Genomic DNA, 20,528 nt, shown 5'->3' with positions numbered 1-20,528 from the left:
CCCTGTGCTTAAAACCAGCTCTTAGCACCCTATGACTAGACTGAATGAATGGATTACTGCGATGGTCTTCTAGCAGCCGCCTCCTCACCCAAGTCCCTGCCCCGCAATCTGTTTTACAGACACAGCCGGAGAGTAAGCGCCCCAAACTACCTCCTGCAGTTTCTGTTTCCTCTTCTCCCACCATCTCCCACTTAGGCAGAGGAGCTCAGTAATTCCTCCATTTATGGACTAAAGTTCAAATTCCTTGTTATGGTGGGCTCTTCCTAAAGAATTCAATGCAGTGGGTAACAGCTTGGCATTGGAGTTGCAGAGTCCTGTGTTCAAATGGCTCTGCCCCCAAGAGCTGTGACTTCAGGTAACTACATCTGTGAGCCTCATTTCCCCATCTATAAGTAAGAGCTGCCTCTTCGTAAGAGTTGCCAAGAAGATTAAACAACTTGACACAAGTCCACACTCCCTTCTCTGAAACCCCTGGAGCCAGATGTGCTTGGAATCCAGGACATTTTGGGTTTTAGAAAGGTAATACTGTGCAGATAACATTCCCAGGGGAGTCTTGTACAATACCCTGTAATCAAATACGTGAATACTCTACTACATGCATGAGTAATGTGAGTAGTACAGGTGTCCCTCAGTATCCATGGGAGTTTGGTTCCAGGATCCCAGCGAATGCCAAAATCCTCAGATGCTTAAGTCCCTTATATGAAAGTGGTACACTGACAAGAATTAAAGATCACAGCCTCTTGCCACTTCAAGTCAAGTTTTGTGACAAACAGGTTCCTAAAAAGCTTTTGGTTGTCAGAGCTTGGTAGATTTCAGAGTCATGGGTAAGGACTGTGGGTGTGGATGTATCCATGCTCAGCCCAGTGCCCGACAGACAGCATCCTCCGCGTGGCCAGATGAGTGGCTCTTATGGAAACTCAGAGCAGAGCTTCTCTTGCCACCTCGGGCTACTGCAAGAATGTTCTGGCACTGCAGTGCCACATGTACCTCCCCTCTTAAAAACTGGGACTTTTCTTGGTGCCATAGAGCTCAGAGAAAACTAGAAATGAGAGACTGTCAAAACTGGCCTGGCCCTGTAGAAGCATTTTTTTTTGGATGGACTCAATAGTAAGCATATGTTAAAAATGTAAACTTACAAGGCAGGTTTCTATGAATAAACTACCAATTTTAGTGTTTTATCCACAGAAGATTTCATTTTTGAAAATCACTCTATGGGTATCTCTCCTCTTTAAGTGCCAGCCTAAAACACTGCTCTCCTTTTGGTAATGATTCCCATCCTTAAAAAACCCAAATGTATTCCTTCATTCAACAGGTATTTACTAGGTACCACCTACGTGCGCCAGGCTCTGCTCCCAACACCAGCTTTCCATGAGAGCTTCCACCCCAAATCCCTTCTCCAGACCCTTCAGGCACTCCAGTCTAGCAGCTTTGCCCTAGACCAGTCATCTGACCCAGCTTCCCAACAAGGAGGTGAGAGATTGACAGACAGTAGGGAACCTATCAGGCTCAATGTTGTATCTTTAGTATCTCCCATGAGGCTCAGCACCCAGGAAGTGTTTAATGAATGGAAGAAGAGACAGAGGTGGGTCTGATTCCAGCTCTGCAATTTACTAGCCGTGTAGCGTTGACCAATAACAACCTCTCAAAGCCTCTGTTCCCCTGTGTATACAATGATAATAAGAGGTACTTTATAGGGCAATGATAATGATTAAATGAAGCACTTTCACAACATCACCTGCACGGCAGGAAGTGCTCAGTAAGGGGTAACTGAACGACTGGCTGAGGACTCAGTAGGTGCTCCAGGTCCTGGGCTAGGGCTGGGCCAGGGACTTACCTTGGCAGTGCAGGTGGCCCTTAGTGGCTCAATGAGTCGGTCCACCCTCTGCAGGACAGGTGCAGGACACAGGGTGGCCAGCCGGGCAAGCATAATGAAGGTCAGCATCTGCCCAGAGGAAGGAGACGGGAGACAGTTCTTAGTGAAATGGTGCAGGAGCAAGAGCAGCAGCCAGCCCTAGGAAAGAGCAGAGGCCCCACACCTGAAACCTGAAGCCCAAGTTCAGACCACCATGAAGTCCTGCCAGAGTCTCTCCCTCTCTGGGTCTGTTTCCTCAAATGGTGACACTTTCTTTGCCAACTACACTTGGCTTACCCAAGGAGGATCAGATAAGCACCAGGGAGGGAGTCGTTCTAAAGCTCAGATGCCCACTGGTCAGGCAGATGCTGGGGATGAGTGAAGGGGGCTGCTGGGGCAGCTCTGGCTGACTGTGGCCAGGTGGGAGTGCAGACATGTGGCTCGGGGCCACTGGATTGTTTTCAAAAGAAATCCTGATTTTCATGTAAAAAAAAAAAAAAAAAAAAAGTCTCAATTTTTAAATGTTGACACCTGATTTCAAAACCAAACAAAAACTCTGACACCAACTAAACATGGCTGCAGGCCTAGATTCAGCCTGTAGGAGAATAATTGTCATGTCTTTTGAAAATAGTCAAGTCCTCACAAAGAATCCTTGCACAGCATAAAGACTGGTTGTCTGAAATCCCCATGCCTTACCCATCTCCACACCCTGACCCCTACACCCCACAGCAAAGGCGGAGGCCCAGCCCAGGGCAGCGAATAGCAGCGGTGCTGGACTTCAGGAGCTATGACTTTTGGCTCCTCCATGACCCTGTGCCCTTGAACTAGACAAGATTCTGTCTCCCCTGTGAACTGGGCAGTGTTGACTCCCTCTCTAAAGGCTCACTTGAAGACTTGATGACGCAAAGCTGTGGGCTCTACAGCTGTCACACCCACCCTCCTCACCCCACGGGGTGGCAGCAGAGTGGGCTCCAAGGCTGCACTGGTGCCTTGGCCCTGTCCTGCACTCCTGGAGGGCAGGCATGAGAGGATACGGCCAGACTGGATGGAAGGAACAGACTTGCTCGATCCTGGGAAAAATCCCCACAAGCTGGAGCTTTGGGCCGGACCAGAACTCCTCACTCTGTGTCCTGAGGTCAGTAGCCCCACGAGATGCCCAATACCAGGCACACCCAGATGACAGAAGCTGAGTACACCCTTCCCGCCTGGAGCCTCCCAGAACCCTGTGGTGGAAAGTCCTGTTCAGCTTTGTGCGCCCCATCATTTTCCACTAATTCTCATGGCATACACTGGAAAACCCAACCCCCTTTCTCAACCAAGACCTTGGGGCTGGAACCCCAGAGAACTTATGTCGTTTCTTCTTTTCTCTTTCTTGGGGGTTGGCAGGAAGCAATAGTTTAAAGCAATAATAAAGCCGAGGAGGACACAGGCAGACAGGAAGTGCAAGAAGGAGCATCCCGGGAGCTCCAAGTCCAGAGTGGTCAGAGGCACGCCCGCTGCAGGAGGCGCAGCCTTACCACGCGCATCAGATGCTTTAGCAGGAACATGCACTCCATCCTAGAAGCCCACCGATCACACCATGGGTCACAGTAATGCACCAGGGTGTTCACAGCAGCATTGTTTGTAATTGTGAAAATGTGCAAATAACATATATGTGTAGCGGTGAGTGCAACGGAAATGGGAACTCCTGCAGCTTTTGACAGGACTGATATATATTGAAAAGCAAAGCAAACAACATACAGTAAATGTAAGTTAAAAGGTTGGGGAAAAAACAGCATGTGTGTGTGATCCCATTTCTAGAAAACAGGTCTCATACACTCATCTCCACAGCTTTGAGAGCAGGGACCCCACCTCTCACACTGACCTTGGCGTGTTGGCACTCACTCAATACTGGTTGACTAATGAATGAGGGTCTATGTGCATCATCCCAAGAAACACACTGAGACTTACAGCAGGCCTCTCTGGGTGTGGGGAAGCTTTTGGGTGATTATTACTCGCTTCTTTATTTGCTTTCATCTTGTGTAAATCTTTTAAAACAAGTATGGGTTACTTTTGATTACTTTGTATTAATTTTTCATTATAAAAAGTGACTCATGCTTACAGTACATATTTTTTAAAGTTGTAATATGGGGTGGGCCGTGGTGGCTCACGCCTGTAATCCCAACACTTTGGGAGGCCGAGGTGGGTGGATCACCTGAGGTCAGGAGTTCAAGACCAGCCTAGCCAACATGGTGAAACCCTGTCTCTACTAAAAAATATAAAAATTAGCCAGGCGTGGTGGTGCGCATCTGTAATCCCAGCTACTCAAGAGGCTGAGGCAGGAGAATCACTTGAACCCAGAAGGTGGAGGTTGCAGTGAGCCAAGATCACACCAATGCACTCCAGCCTGGGCAATAAAGTGAGACTCCATCTCAAACAAATAAATAAAAATTTAAAAATAAAGTTGTAGTATGGCAGTTCCTTAAGACATTAAACACAGAATTGCCATATGATCTAGCAATTTCACTTCTGGGTAAAGTGAAAAGAACTGAAGGCAAGATTCCAAAGGATATCGGAACACCTAGGTTCACAGTCACATTACTCATAATAGCCAGAAGCTGGGAACACCCAAATATTTTTCCAGCAATGGATGAATGGGTAAACAAACTGGTGGTCTGTACATACAACACTGGGAAATTCTGACATGCTGCAACATGGATGAACCTTGAGGACATCAGACTAAGTGAAACAAGTTGGTCACAAAAGGACAAATACTGTATGATTCCACTTACAAGGGCAGAATCCTAGAGTAGTCAGATTCATAGAGAATAGTGTTTAATGGGTGCAGATTTCAGTTTGAGAAGGAGAAAAGAGTTCTGGGATGGACAGTGGTGACGGCTGCACAGCAATGTGAATGTGCTTACTGCCACTGTGCTGTGCACTTAAAAGCAGTGAAGATGGAGCCTGGCGCAGTGGCTCACACCTGTAATCCCAGCACTTTGGGAGGCCAAGACAGGCAGATTACTTGAGGTCAGGAGTTCGAGACCAGCCTGGCCAACATGGTGAAACCCTGTCTCTGCTAAAAATACAAAAAAAATTTAGCTGAGTGTGGTGGTGGGCACCTGTAGTCCCAGCTACTTGGGAGGCTGAGGCAGGAGAATCACTTGAACCTGGGAGGCAGAGGTTGCAGTGAGCTGAGATCAAGCCACTGCACTCCAGCCTGGGTGACAGTGCAAGACCCTATCTCAAAAAAAAAAAAAAAAAAAAAAAAATTCACTTGCAGATAGTAAGTTACTGAAGATAGTAACTTGTATTATTAATATTTCACCACAATTAAATGATTTCTATTATATATGTGAACAAACTTTAACATTTAAAAAAAAGATATAGAAAGATACAAATTGAAGAAACCGAAGTCTCTCCACTGCTCCACCAGCCCGACTCACTCCGTCTGGTAAGAAAATGGTCCTAACTTCTGGAACTAGCTCTTGCCACTCAACATTGGGGCTTGGAGCTCTTTCAGGTCACAACATGAAGAGGTGCAGCTCGCTCCTCAATGCTGCTAGTATTCCACAGCTGAAAGTGCCCTGCTGGGTCAAAAATTTTGTCTGGGAATTTTTTTTTTTTTTTTTTTGAGACAGGGTCTCGCTCTGTCGCCCAGGTTGGAATGCAGTGGTGCGATCATGTTTCACTGCAGCCTCAACCTCCTGGGCTCAAGCCACCCTGCCTCAGCCTCCCAAAGTGCTGGGATTACAGGCATGAGCCACCACACCTGGACAATTTTTTTTTTTCTGGTTGCTGCAAAACCATCCTCCAAAGAGCCTGCCCAGTGTAGACTCCCACCAAAGGTGTTTGAGGCACAGGTTCCTTTTCTTATCAGAAAACAACAATGCAGCTATTTTCATTGGGTGCCTGGAGTAGGGAGCAAGGACAAACAAGCATGGCCCCAGTGGTGCCCAACTATCCCTTGGTACAGGGGCACATAGATCTGGCAGGGGGCTTGGTCTTACCCGGATGTCGTAGTGGTCCTTCAGCCCGTCCTCCACATGGTTCAGGAACTCACAGATATCCAGCTGGCCCAGGCAGCTCTCAAGCAGTGAATACATGCACTCAAAGGCCGCCTTCCGCACGTCCAGCCCATCGTCCACTGTATGTTTAAAGGGCCCCATCTCCACCTGCAGGAGGGATGAAGGTTGGTGATATGGCCCCAGGGTGTAAGGACACCTCTTCTAGTTTCTGCTACAAACCCCACATCTCTATTCCACACTCCATGCCGGTCCCAAATCATGCCTTATACTCTCAAGTCTCCATGCCTTTGCTCAGCCTGCAGTGTCCTTTCCCCCAGGTGATAACAGTGGCAATAAGAACAATTATAATCTACTGAGCAGGCACTATCTGAGTGGCGGGCATGTGCTGAGTGCTTGACGGATGACGTTTCATTCAAGCATCACAAACGGCATCAGAAGTAAATGTTACTGGCCAGGCATGGTGGTTCACGCCTATAATCCCAGCACTTTGGGAGGCCAAGGCGGGCGGATCATGAAGTCAGGAGATTGAGGCCATCCTGGCTAACATGGTGAAACTTCACCTTTACTAAAAATACAAAAAATTAGCCGGGCGTGGTGACACGTGCCTGTAGTCCCAGCTACTCAGGTGGCTGAGGCAGAAGAATCGCTTGAACCAGTGAGGCAGAGGTTGCAGTGAGCTGAGATCGCGCCACTGCACTCCAGCCTGGGTGACAGAGCAAGACTCCATCTCAAAAAAACAAAAAAAGTAAATGTTACTGATCTCATTTAACAGATAAGGAAACTGAGTTGGGCAGGTTAATTAAGGATACACTGCTTGTAAGTGGCTGAACTGGAATTTCAAACCCAGGTAGGTTGGGCATGATGGCTGTCCTCCTAGCACTTTGAGAGGCCAAGGCAGGAGGAATTTGAGACCAGTCTGGGCAACATGGCAAAACTCCATCTCTACAAAAAAATACAAAAAATTAGCTGGGTGTGGTGGTAGACGCCTGTAGTCCCAGCTACTCAGGAGGCTGAGGTGGGAGGATCGCTTGAGCTCAGGAGGTCGAGGCTGCAGTGAGCTGTGATTGTGCCACTGCACTCCAGCCTAGGTGACACAGCAAGACCCTGTCTCAAAAAAACAACAAAAAAGACACCCAGGTCTTTCTGAAGCTTTCAACCATGAAGCCCTGTTTTAATGGTAAACACCTTTTCACCCTTCAAAACCCAGCTTAAAGGGCCTCAAAGCTGCTAGTAATTCACAGCTGAAACTTATTAAATCACCTTTAACCTCTGCCCCTTGAAGCCTTACTTTACCAGGTGGGCTCTAAGTTAAACGCAGCTGCTCCTTGGTGTATGATGGGATTACATCACAATAGGTCCATCGTAAGTTGGTTTCCAGGGGCAATCCCATCATAAGGTGAGGAGCCTGCTGAACGCTACTGCTTTTACACCACTGTAAAGTTGAACCATTGTAAGGAGGGGGCAGTCTGTAATCAGCAGAGTGGGCATCTCTGTCCTTTAGGGGGCCATGATGAGCTCCTTGGTGGCAGAAATCAGGTCCAACTCTGAGTCCTGGCACAGTGCAGATGCTTGGGCTCAGTGCAGATGCTCAGTGAACACCTGCCAAACATCAACATTTACTGAGCACCAGCTGTGTGCCTGCGGTGGTTCTAAACACTTACAGGACCTCAGTCACCAAATTGTTGCAGCAACCCTACGACGCAGACACAATTAGCACCCTCATGTGCTCATGAGGAGAAACTAAGGCTCAGAGAGGATCAGGTTGCCCCGGCTGGGGTCCCACAGCTCGGAGTCAGGGCAGGACTTGACCCAGGCCATGTGGCCCCAGCACCTGCTCTGATGAGATAATAATGCCCTAACAGTGAGGCATGAAAGGTGGCATCACCCCCAGCTTCCCCTGGGTCCCCAGCTCTGCTCCACACCTCTCGGATGAGGTCCCGCCGGATCTTTGTCTCCTGGTAGAGGAGGGGCAGGATGTCATCCAGCAGGTCCCGGACTAGCGAGGGCTTGTTGTGCACAGCTGAGTTGAAGAAAGCCAGAGTCGCACGGCGCACGTTCAGGTCTGGGTCCTGCAGGCTCTCCATGAACTCTCCTGGCAGAAGAACATGAGAGGTGTGGGGGATGCACAGCCAAAGCACAAAGTCACCTCCCTCACCACCCTGGCCATCTGGTTACTGTGCATGTGCAGAACTGGCTGAATGGGGGTAAGCTGGGTGTGGTGAGCATCTACTTTGTGTCAGGCACAAACAACCCTTCAAAGGCCAGATAAGAATGTGGGCTCGAGGCTGATGTGGCTTCCATTCCAGCTCTACCAATTAACTGTAGGACCTTGGAGAGCCTCAATGTCCTCATCTGTAAAATGGGAGTCATAACAGAACCTATGCTATAGGACTGTTTTTAGAATTTAAAATGTGGTGCCTCAGCATTATCTTGAAAAAAAAAAGAAAAAAATTTTTTTAATGTGGTAATGCATTAAAAGCACATAGCAGAGTGCCTGGCACAGAGCATGGACTCTGTGAATGTTAACTTGATATTATAGGTGAGGCTCTTAAAGATCAGAGAGGTGAAGAAACTTATACAGAGTCGCCAGCATTTCTCAGGATACTCCTTTTTGTACAGTGCCATGATTTGTTTTTGTTTCGTTTTGTTGTTGAGACAGAGTCTCACTCTGTTGCCCAGGCTGGAGTGCAGTGGCATGATCTCAGCACACTGCAACCTCCACCTCTCAGGTTCAAGCGATTCTCCTGCCTCAGCCTCCCAAGTACCTGGGATTACAGGCACGAACCACCATGCCCGGCTAATTTTTGTATTTTTAGTAGAGACAGGGTTTCACCATGTTGGCCAGGCTGGTCTCAAACTCCTGACCTCAAGTGATCCACCACCTCAGCCACCCAAAGTGCTGAGATTACAGGCATAAGCCACCGCGCCCAGACTTGTACAGTGCTATGATTTGAATGTCCCACCAAAACTCATGTTGAAACTTAATTGCCATGGTAATAGTATTGACAGGTGATTAGGTCATGAGGGTGAGGCCCTGACGCATGGATTAATGCCGTCACTACAGGAGTGGGTCAGTGATCATGGGAGGCAGCTCCTGTTAAAGGAGAAGCTCAGCCCCCCTCTCGTCTCTCTGTCTCCCATGCTCACTTCTGCCCTTCCTTCCACCATGGGATGGCCTTCACCAGATGCTGGTGCCATGTTTTTGGACCTCCCAGTCTCCACAACTGTGAGGAATAAATTTCTCTTGTTTATAAACTACCCAATCTGTAGTATTCTGTTATAGTAGCAGAAAATAAACTATGATATAGAGTTTAAACTTAAAAAATATTTTTTTTATTATACTTTAAGTTCTAGGGTACATATGCACAACGTGCAGGTTTGTTACATAGGTATACATGTGCCATGTTGGTTTGGAAAAAAAAAAATTTTTTTTAGAGATGGGGGTCTCACTATGTTGCCCAGGCTGGTCTCGAACTCCTGGACTCAAGTGATCCTCCTGCCTCAGCCTCCCAAGGTGTTGGGATTACAGGCATAAGCCACTACGCCCAGCCATTATAAACATTTTAGAATTGTTAATGTTTTATATACTTAATAAAAAAATAAAATCAAGGATGGGGGAATCCCTAAAAATAAAACCAAAATGCAAAAAACTGCATTTATTTATTATGTTTTTGTTTGAGTCAAAAGACAGTCTTGCTCTGTCGCCCAGGATGGAGTACAGTGGCACAATCTCAGCTCACTGCAACCTCCATCTCCCGGGTTCAAGCGATTCTCATGCCTCAGCCTCCCAGGTAGCTGGGATCATAGGCATGTGCCACCACACCGGGCTTTTATTTATTTATTTATTTTTTTGAGATGGAGTCTCGCTCTGTGGCCCAGGCTGGAGTGCAGTGGCGCAATCTCGGCTCACTGCAAGCTCCATCCGCCTCCCAGGTTCACGTCATTCTCCTGCCTCAGCCTTCTGAGTAGCTGGGACTACAGGCGCCCACCAGCATGCCCGGCCAATTTTTTTGTATTTTTAGTAGAGACGGGGTTTCACCGTGTTAGCCAGGATGGTCTCAATCTCCTGACCTTCTGATCCGCCTGCCTTGGCCTCCCAAAGTGCTGAGATTACAGGCGTGAGCCACCGCGCCCGGCCTACACCCGGCTAATTTTTATATTTTTTGGTAGAGATGGGGTTTTGCCAGGCTGGTCTGGAACTCCTGACCTCAGGTGATCCTCCTGCCTCAGCCTCCCAAAGTGCTGGGATTACAGGAGTGAACCACCGTACCCATCTCCCCCGGCAAAAATAAAAAATAAAAAATAAAAAATAAAAAAATAAACTGTATTTAAAATGATCCACATAACCACCCAGCTTATGAAGGAGAAAACAAACCAAGCCACTTCGAGTATTTTGACTAGCTGCCCTCTAGCGAAAGACAAAAAAACTACACACAAGTATGAATTTTCAGAGAGATAAGAGTCAGCAATTCTCAGACTACTTTCTGTGTATTTCAGGATTAAGAAAATAAATATCTTGTAGATAATGGGAGCTGGGTTTCTTACCGTAAGAGAAAAGAGATACAGATGGAAAGGGGACTAGACTGCAATAGGAAGCAGCTATGAACTCAAGGTTTTCAAGATAGGTAGGTAGGTAGGTAGAAAACAGAGAGGAGAAAGAAGGAGAGAAAGAGAGGCAGGGAGGGAAAGAAGGAGTGACAAAGAAAGATGTGCATGAGTATGCATCTGGAAGCACATGTATATACGTGCGCGTTTGTGTCTCTGCGTATAGACACGCATTTCCTAGTTCTGTCTGCTGAGAGGGCCTAGAAGCAATGAGGCCCCAATGGCAACAGGCTCATCTAGTGTCCAGATCTTGGATTCAAAATACCATTCTCCACTAAAAGGAATCAGGACTCCTTGGAGAAATGGCTGATTCCAGGACTGGGGCAGGAGAGGTTCGCAATGAATCTGGAGCATCTCATCGTGCCAAAAGCAAGGATATACTTAAGAGAATGATGGAGGCTGGGCACAGGGGCTCATGTCTGGAATCCCAGCACTTTGGGAGGCTAAGGTGAGTGGATCACTTAAGCCTAGGAGTTCAAGACCAGCCTGGGCAACATAGCAAAACCCTGTTTTTATAACAAAAAACTTAAAAAGTAGCTAGGTGTGGTGGCTGGCGCACATCTGTAATCCCAGCTACTTGGGAGGCTCAAGTGGGAGGATTGCTTGAGCCTGAGAGGCAAGGGTTGCAGTAAGGCATGATTGTGCCATTGCCTTCCAGCCTGGGTGACAGAGTGAGACTCTCTCAAAAAAAAAAAAAAAAAAAAGAGATGGAAACATGTCAATAGAAAATAGGAACCAGCTTGAAGGGCTCCCAATGGCTAAATCTGAGACAATTTTGAACATCAAAATTAAATAAAGACAGTAATATAGCCCACGGAATGAAGTGGGAAGAAGCCATGAGTCTCTAATGACAAATAAATTGATGAATAAATAAATAAATGGGAGAGAAGAAAAACTTCTTCCAGACAGTAGAATGCAAACTTATAACTACAGAAAGAATAATGGAACTAGAAAGTCACCATTTGGCAAATATCACAGTAATCACTGACTCAGGCAAGAAACAACCGTGGATGCTAAACCTAGTGGGCAAAAAAGTTGATGAGAAAAAGGATGTTTACATAAACTACTTATTTTATGTACTCAAAAATTCATATTCATTCCAAAGGAAAAAAAGAGTAATTTTAGAGTGGAGAGAAACCCTGGCGGTGGGTGATCAAAGTTACCATCGCCAGCCAGGGGACAGCCACCTCCACGTGCCCCTGATGTGATGCACTGGGAAGGGCAGGAAGGCTCCCAGCAGAGCAAGGATGCAAGCTCAGAGCCAGCAGCCTCTTCTGGGCCTCTTTGATGGTGCCGTACTGGCTCCCAGGTTCCCCGTTCTCTGTGAGAACATAGCTGTGGGGAACTGGCAAGACCCGAGTTCACATCCCCACTCTGAGAGTTAGTTTCCTCACATGTAAAATGGAGCAGTCCTACATGCAGGGAGCTGTGAGCATCCACTGGGATGAGGTATATTAAAGGGCCTAGTGTGGTGCCTGATAAACAGTGAGAGCTCAAAAACCAGTTCAAATGTTTTAAAGCAAGCCAGAACCCCTAGGTGAAGGTCGCTGGTGGTGCCAGCCAAGGGCAGCTCTGTTATGATGGAGGAAATCAGGCCGGGGTGTGGGGCATGTGCCCACTGCATTAGGGCAAGGGACAAAGTTGATGCCAATGACATTGCTAGAGCTTCTGCACAAGTTCTCCAGTGCAGAACATGGTCACATCTGCTGACCCCTTGGTCCCACATAACAGGCCCCCGGCAGATGAGTATCAGCACAACCATTTTTTTTTTTTTTTTTTTTTTTTGAGACGGAGTTTCGCTCTTGTTGCCCAGACTAGAGTGCAATGGTACAATCTTGGCTCACTGCAACCTCTGCCTCCCGGGTTCAAGCAATTCTCATGCCTCAGTCTCTCGAACAGCTGAGATTACAGGTGCCCACCACCATGCCCAACTAATTTTTTTTTTTTTTTTTTTTGAGACAGAGTCTTGCTCTGTCGCCCAGGCTGGAGTGTAGTGGTGCAATCTCTGCTCACTGCAGCCTTCGCCTCCCGGGATCAAGTGATTCTCCTGCCTCAGCCTCCAGAGTAGCTGGGATTACAGGTGCCTGCCACCACGCCCAGCTCATTTTTGTATTTTTAGTAGAGACGGGGTTTCACCATGTTGGCCAGGCTGGTCTTGAACTCCTGACCTCAGGTGATCCACCTGCCTCGGCCTCCAAAGTGCTGGGATTACAGGCGTGAGCCACCGCACCTGGCCCAGCACCCTTATTTTATAGCTGAGGATGAGAAGACTTGTCCACACTCACACAGCCAGGGAATGGCAGGGCCAGGATTCGAACCTGAGGCAGGTGAGCTCCAAAACCTCTCTCTACTGGGCTGCCCTGCCTAGATGTGGGCTGAGACTCCTGTGTGGCCCAGTGAGGGGCTGCAGGCTCCAAGCTCTGAAGGGGTGAGGGCTCTGCCTTCCTAGGAAAAACCCAGTGGTCCTGCTGAGCCCCAGAGGGAGGCCTCAGTTCCTCTCCTCCCAGTGAAGGCTGCTTGGGCTACTCAGGCCAGAAGGCCCCTCAGACAGAGGGTGATCCTAGTGGGCGGGTGGGGCGGAGGGGCAGGGGGGGAACGCTCTTCCCTGCCCCACTTTGGGGCCCGTAAAAGCTAAGGCATTTGAGAGGCTGATGGTTTTCCATTCCCAAGAGTCTATATGTTGACGAAGCATCTTCTCCCGCAGTTGCCCATGGGCCTCCAGGACAACTCTAGAAGATGCAGATAATAAGAGTTTCTCACGCCCGTTTGACAGATGAGGAAAGCGAGGCTTAGAGGTGTGATGGGCACGCCAGGCCCACCCATGATTGAGTGGCAGTAGGAAGGCAGGGATGTGAACCCAGGCCTTTTAACTGGAGGGCCAGGCCCTGCTGCCCATCATGGGCACACCTCCCGGATCTCCCACTGCCCTTGGCTATTGGGTAGGAAACATCAGCCCAAGCTCAAGGACTGGGTGGGGGCACTGAACAAGGTGGGGGGGGGCAGGAGGGAGGTGCTCACCGATGAAGCTCTTCAGGAGGGGGTCAATGGGATGGGGCTGGTCCGAGATGAGGAACTTGACCGCTGTGATGACGGTGCTCCGGGTGTGTGGCCGACCTGCAGGACAAGAAGAGGTGAGTTAGTGAGGGGCAGGGGCCAATCCTAGATGCTCACAGATCAGAAGGCGCTGAGGCTCCTCCCCCTGCTACCCTGGAAGACAGAACTGTACCCCCTCCCCATCTCTGGGAAAGTGGATTCTACCATTTCCCTTGGCAGCCTTGAATCTCCTCTCAATTCTTCCTGCTGCAGCTGAAACAGTAGGACTACCAGTGCTCAGGTAACCACACCACAGGCTGCAAACAGGGAACCAATAACCAAGACAGGAACTGCTCCAACAAAGACCTTCCCTCAGGCCTTGGGATTTTTCAGACATGTTATCTCAATTAGTCCTAACAATGATCCTATTAATTAATAATAAAGTAGTATTAAAAGAACCAATAAAATCACCAATAAAAATCATCTCTTTGACACATGAGGAGAGACTCAGAGAGGTTAAGTTCATGTCTAAGGCCACACAGCAGATCCAGAATTCCTGGCTGGGCCCCTCTTCCTGGGGCTGCGTTCTGGCTGGCGGTCAGGGGGGCCTAACAGAACTCGGATCATCTCCAGGCTCGGTCACGGAGAGCTCGCTTACTTGTGCTTTGCTGCTTGCTTTGAGTAGAAAAGCCCAATAAAGAGGGGAAGTACATTCCCTTAATGAAGGAAACAAATGGGTGGACGGGTGGATGCTCCACCTGCCTCTGAATCTCTCCTCAGTGGCTCGCCCCCCTTGCCTCCCGCCCAACCCCCAGCACAATGCAGTGAATGGGCTAAGGTGTTTCCACCCCACAGACTTTACGTTCAGCCTCGAGGAAAAGTTTACCATTTGGTGCTAAGGCATGATGAATGGAAGAGTTACTGAATTCAGACTTTTAGCTTTTACCTCTTTCTCTTGCCAGCCTGACTGGCTCCCAGGAAGATTTAGGGTGGCTGATGAAGAGAGGCACAATAGAGTAAGATTAAGTGAACTGAAAACAAGAACAAGGCCAAGGACGACTGAAGGCAGGGAGGTGAGAAGGAGACTAGCAGGAAGATGTACAAAGAGCATCAATAAGGAAGTCCCAGGAACCTACTAGAAGCAGACCACTCATCTGGCTCTAAGCTTCCCAGCAGTTGGTGCTAAAAAGGAAATGTGACCGGGTGGCTGGTTCAATAGTGCACGTGGGACAGAAACAAATAGGTGTTTAGGCAAAGCAGGGCTCCTCCGCATCTTAAGACTCTCGTCTCTCAAGGTTCTTTGTGTGACGTAATAGACAGTGTCCTCAACAATGTTCTTCCATCCAGTCATGAGGCCAGACAACTGCTTCTTACGAGCCCAGCAACCCAAGAAGGCCTTAACTGAAATCACTAACATACCTAGTAACAACAGCAGCTCTCGATTTACTCAGTATTAATTACTATAGGTACCACATAGCTTACCAAACACTGTACCTGCATTCTTTCAACCAGAGCATCCACTGGTTCTGTAAGGGGCCAGCTGGCCAGCTCGAAGCCCACTGGTCTTTCATTCTGGGAACTCTCACTTTCCTAGGAGCCCAATGACCCTACCTGCCTGCTTTCCACCTCTTGAAGCTAAGATACCTGGTGTGCCACAACATGACAAGCCACAACGCCTGCCCCCCCTGGTTCTTGCCCAGCCCTCTCCAAGCCTCAGGGGCATGTCAGCCTGTCCCCGTCTATACTGACGTCTGCTCTTGGCTCAGGCTAGCCGAAAAGAGCTGACCCTCTGCAGGCTGCAGTCTACGGCTACTGGGAAAACTGTTTTTGTTGACCTCTGTGTGGAGCACTGAGCTACTGTCCACATCAAGGATTATGAAGTTGTCATCATGAGGTTTTTTTTTTTTTTTTTTTTTTGGTAGATGCAGGGTCTCACCATGTTGCCCAGGCTGGTCTCAAACTCCCAGGCTCAAGTGATCCACCCCCCTCAGCCTCCAAAAGTGCTGGGATTACAGACATGTGCCACCATGCCTAGCCAACATCATGAGATTTTTAAGTGTATTTGTTGTAGGGACCTATCAAGGACTCTGTCCCTTCTATCCCACAGTCCCATAGGAGGAAGCCTTTAAGTCTCAGGTATCACTGTGTGTTCCTCTGTAGCTTCCTTGCCTCTGTCGCATAGATACCGTGATTCTTGTACCCAGTGACTTGAAATAGCTCACTCTGCCCCAGCTGCCTGGATGCTCAGTGGCAAATTGCCCACCTCCAAGGTGGGCTGCCTTGCCCACACCTGTGTGCCTACCTGCAGCAAGTTGCTTCTGCAAGCGGGGCAGAAGGAACGAAGGGTTCACAAGGACCAGCTTCCCAATGCACTCGGCCACCACCCCCCGGGTGCCCTCCTCAGCGCCCTCGCAGCGCTGGAACAGCAAGGCCCAGATGTCCTCGGCGTAGGGCTTCAGGCGGTCAGGCTGGGCGGCCCCCAGGGCCTCCCTGAGTGAGTGCAGCAGCAGGTACTGTCGTCGGGGCTCAGCCTCAATCTGCTCCAGCAGGAAGGGCAGGAAGTCGGGCAGGCTGCCAGCACCCACGCGGCCCAGTGCATACGAGGCTGCAGCCCTCACATCCTCACTGGGTGACCCCAAAGCTTCCAGGAGCACCGCTTTCAGCTCCCGCTGGGGGCCTGGCCCAGCCACCTGACCCACCTCAGCCAGCGACAAGAATGCCAGGACCTTGACCCCCGTGCTGGAGTGGGGCGACCTGGCATCGCAGACCAGGCGATTGGCTGTGCTTGCTGCCTCTTGGGGACAGGCAGCTGAGAGGGCTGCCACACACCGGGCCAATGAGTGGAACACCTGCTTGTGCAGGCCAGGCCCACCATCCACAGCCTGCTCATAAACAGGCGCAGTGAGCAGGCTGATGAGTTTGGCATAGTCCACACACGGGGGACGGCTCCCCACCAGGGCCTGCAGGAAGCCTTCAGCGGCTGCCAGAACCCCGGCTGGCAACAGGGGTGAATGCAGCAGCCGCAGCATCTCTGAGAGCACAGGGCCGCTGACCTCCACCAAAGAGGCTGGCTGGGTCTGGGTCACTGTGGCAAGGAAGTCCACAGCCAGCTGGGCCACATGCATGTCACTCTCGTTGACCAGGGCAGGCAGCTCAGCCAGCACGGCCTGCACGGCAGACGGTGGGAGGCTGAGGCCCTGGCTCTGGGCCAGGGCGTCCAGGGCTGCCAGTGTGGCCAGTCGCAAAGCCCGCTGGTTCTTCCGCAGGAATGAGGCCAGAATGGGCAGTGCCTCGGCTAGGATGGGCTGTAGGTCAAGCTGTAGTGGGGATACGGCCACCAGCGTAAGTGCCTTGACGGCGGGCAGCCGGGTGATCTCATTCCGCAGGCGATCCAGGAGGAGCAGTAACGTGGGCTCCAGGTCATCCCCAAGCCGGTCACCCAGGTGGCCTACAAGGTGGCCCATGCAGGAAATGGCCCGCTCCTTCACCTCCTGGTCCAGGTCAGTGGCACGGAGTCGCGCCAGGGTGACTGCAGACATCTCTCCAACATATGGCTCAGGATCCAGTATCCGCGGCCTTTCCAGCGGCCACAGGGCCCGCACCAGCTCCTGTAGCACCACCAGGGCCTCCGCTGCAATCTTGTAGAAAGGGTCAGCCACACAGGCCATCACAGGTGGCAGGAGGGTAGGCAAGTGTGGGTGGAAGGCCTCAGCTGGTTCGGTGCCCAGCAGCCCCTGCAAGAAGGCCAGGGCATCCATCCGGATGGTGGAGGAGCTGGAGCGGTCGACCAGCGAGAAGATGATGCCTGCAGGGTGAATGCAAAGGTTATGAAGGCCACTGCCTCTGATGCAACACGGCCCTCTCTGGAAGCAAGGCTGGGGTACCTACAGGTGCCTGAGCTGGACTGAAGCACCTAAACTCTTCTGCAGAAGCTTCCAAGAAGTCAGCGCTGACCAGTGGCCAGAGCTGAGGGAAACATGTCCAGGGAACTCACTGGAACCGGCCTTGTTCTCACAGCTGGTAGTGGGAGGCCACTGGAGACTCTTGACCAGGGACCGAGCCTGGGACTGGGTCCCAGACTCTCTCAGGAATTGGGGGCTCAACTCAGGGGTGGGGTCTGCGTTCTGGAAGTGGCCCAGAACAGCAGATACTTGGTTGCAGTCCAGCCTACCTGATACCAGCACAGGCATATGCTCGGCCAGGCTGCCGGGGAGGACACCCGCCAGCTCAGTGAGGAGGCTGAAGCATCCCTGGCGGGCTCTGACGCTCCGATCTTTAAGCTGCCGCTGCAGGGCCTTGACCACGAGAGGCACCTGTGGGCAGGAGGGGGAAGTCAAGGTCAGGGACCACCCAAGAAACCTCCCCACCTGCCCACTACCAGGAGGCTTTGCCAAGCACATCCCCAGGGAGGATGTCGGCATCGAGATATCTCCCAAGCACTCGTCCCTCACTCTGTGCCAGGCTTTTGGTGACTGCACACAGACCGCTGGAGAGCAGGCAAATTTCCATCTATTTTACAGGTACAGAGAGACCAAGCAACTTGCTCAAGGTCACTCAGGCAGGCTGGCTGTCACTACTACACTCCAGAAGCCTGGCTGGCTCCTGCCCCCTACCCCGGGGACCCCTTCCCTTCCACGGCTGGATGTTCTCCCCAGGTGAGTTTCCAAGTCCAGGGACACTAACGGTGAGTGGCCGGGTAGGCAAATCGGGGGTAGGGGTGGAGTTGAAGACATGCCCACCTGTCCACGTAGCATATGGAGGTTGCTGCCGGGCTGGGTGGGTTCCTCCATGGCCTCCAGCCATCCCTTCGGGGGCCGTGTTTGCCGCAGCAGCACGATGTAAGCAGTGAAGACATCAGCCTTGACATTCTCCTCGCGTTCTTTGAAGCGGCAGATGAGCACAGGTGCCAGGGTACAGTGGAAATCAGACAGCAGGTCAGGCCGAGAGCTGATCAAGGCTGCGATGCACTTGGCAGCTGCCCGGCGCACCTTCCAGCTCATGTCATCGTCATCGCTGTACTCGTCTTCACTCTCTGGGGCAGGAACAAGACACACATGGAACCCTCATCTCCCAGGACAGGTCTGTGGCTCGGGGGAGAAGGGATGGGGAGGAGAGAGAGCCGGGCACTGTGCTTCACCTTTTGATGATCAGCATTTATAGATACCCTATGGGGAACATTCTCTACCTTTTAATGGGCATCTACTGTGTGCTATGGATGGGACTAAGCATGTCAAACCCATAATCTTATTTTAGCTTCATGAAGACCTTTTGAGACAGGGATTATTTCCCCATTATAGAGATGAGGAAACTGGGGTTTAGAGAGAGGAAGTGGCTTGCCCCAAGTTAAAGAAATACTTGGAGTTAAACTAAGGTCCTCCCTCTGCCTCCAGACCCTTAATTGTCTGGACTGTACCATAGAAAAAACAGACTTCCAAGTCTTCATGTAGACTTGGAGAATCAATTTAGGGCACAAAACTCATCTTTTGGCGTCAGGTTTGGCTATGTGATGTTTCGTTTACTGGGACTCCAGAAGGGAGAAGGGACAGAGCCTCCCTTTGGCCTCTTCTCCCCCCGATCTCTGCCTCTCAAGGGTCCTGATTCCAAAGGCTTCCAGGCAGGACTAATAAAGAGGAAATGCTGGGTTTGTGTGGCTTTCTACCCGACAATCTCCCTGAAAGTCAAGGGCTCGTGCAGTCTTTACCATCATCTCAAAAGTGAAGGTACTGCCAAGCCCCATTTTACAGACGACAAGACTAAGGCTCAGAGGGGGTGAGACTCTCAGGGCACACAGCGAGGAACAGCAGAGCTGAGATTCAGGCCCACGAGGCCCAGCCCTATCACCTGCGGAGGCACACAGGAGGCTCAGATGGGGACAGTCTTGCCTGGGAGCGCCCCAAGGCACAGGCTCAGAGCCCAGCATGGCCTTGCCCATACCACTCTGTGGACCACTTGGACCCACAGGGTGGTGTCTGGACAGCCACAGTGGGCCACGGCCACCGGGCAGCTCAGCAGCCATCCCCTCTAATGGATCACTGTCACTCCCACAGTAGGCCACCCACGAACACACATCCTTAGCTCTCTATTACTGACAAGCGTCCCACCTCCCTGGCTGGCATTCAAGGCCCCCACATGCCTGTCCAATCTCATTTACCATCACATCTTGTTCCAAGTACCCCCTCAGGCTCTAAATCCATTGTCTCCATCGATGCCCTGCCTTCAGGCCTAGGGGCATCTCTGCCCTGGAAATCTGTCTGAATGACACACAGGACCACAGGCATAGGAGGAAAGAAGCTATCAAGTCCACCCCCATGGAGACATCTTGCTCCCCTGCCAGTGCCTGCCATTCCACCATCAGAGCTTTCCTCTGCTGGGTTAAAGACATTATCTCCTGAAAGCCATTCATAAAAGGGTACACGGTGGCAGTGCAGAGGTGGGGGAGTCTGACAGACCTGGCTCTAAGGCCCAGCTATGCCAATTCCTAGATGTGTTATCTCAGGCCACTCTCTTCTCAGTATGTGTCCTTGTCTGAAACACGGGGGTAATAATATGTTTTTTTAGGGTTATTGTGAGGAACACGACCAGCAGATGCTCAATAAATGACAGCAATGACTACTATCATTACCGTGGTCTGTGCAGTCACAGCAGGTGGGACTGGAGCTTGAGGAAGAGCTGGCATCAGGATGGGGCACCAAATGTGACCACTGTCTTTGGTTGGGGGATCCCAGGAAGGCTGTGCTCACCTCCACCCTCCAACCCCAACGATGGGCTGTCCACCAACCTTGCTCACTGAATTCACTATCCTCTGTCTCCATCTGCTCCTCATCACTGTCATAGTTGTAGTTGGGGTCATGTTTTATGTACTGGAGGCAGAGGCTGGTCACGTTGGGCACGTGAGGGCCCATTTCCTTGGGGCACCTGTGGGGCAGGATGAGGAATGCTTTGCTGGATCCAGCCAGGACAGGAGTGGGGGGGCAGGGCCTAATGGGAGTCCTGAAATTTTACTGCTTTGGGCCAGCATCCCCACCAACTTC

General features: G+C 50.6%; 1 protein-coding gene and 1 long non-coding RNA gene across 4 annotated transcripts in view; one reads left to right on the top strand and one right to left on the bottom strand.

The window, feature by feature from the left end:
* The window catches only part of CAND2 (cullin associated and neddylation dissociated 2 (putative)), a 38,637-nt gene that overhangs the window by 1,880 nt on the left and 16,229 nt on the right, over nucleotides 1–20,528 (bottom strand). The window contains exons 7-14 of one of the 2 annotated variants that reach the window (XM_002813120.6): nucleotides 20,276–20,412; nucleotides 18,237–18,529; nucleotides 17,669–17,810; nucleotides 15,800–17,302; nucleotides 13,483–13,578; nucleotides 7,782–7,951; nucleotides 5,842–6,006; nucleotides 1,835–1,942 (exon numbers count right to left, since the gene is read on the bottom strand). In XM_002813120.6, the coding sequence (XP_002813166.5) occupies nucleotides 1,835–1,942; nucleotides 5,842–6,006; nucleotides 7,782–7,951; nucleotides 13,483–13,578; nucleotides 15,800–17,302; nucleotides 17,669–17,810; nucleotides 18,237–18,529; nucleotides 20,276–20,412 (2,614 nt within the window). Of the gene's footprint in view, nucleotides 1–1,834; nucleotides 2,012–5,841; nucleotides 6,007–7,781; nucleotides 7,952–13,482; nucleotides 13,579–15,799; nucleotides 17,303–17,668; nucleotides 17,811–18,236; nucleotides 18,530–20,275; nucleotides 20,413–20,528 lie in introns of both variants that reach the window. The other variant, XM_054551245.2, reaches the window with a different exon arrangement.
* LOC129058423 (uncharacterized) lies at nucleotides 7,750–20,318 on the top strand. Of its 2 annotated transcripts, none has more exons than XR_008523490.1 (4): nucleotides 7,750–8,063; nucleotides 18,018–18,152; nucleotides 18,385–18,576; nucleotides 20,056–20,318. It is a non-coding gene; the product is annotated as an uncharacterized LOC129058423 (long non-coding RNA). The 2 variants fall into 2 exon arrangements; XR_008523491.2 differs by having other exon boundaries at nucleotides 18,991–20,186.

This window comes from Pongo abelii, chromosome 2 (assembly GCF_028885655.2).
Source record: "Pongo abelii isolate AG06213 chromosome 2, NHGRI_mPonAbe1-v2.0_pri, whole genome shotgun sequence".
In the NCBI taxonomy this organism is placed as follows: Eukaryota; Metazoa; Chordata; class Mammalia; order Primates; family Hominidae; genus Pongo; species Pongo abelii.
This window is presented reverse-complemented; position numbering and strand designations above follow the sequence as displayed.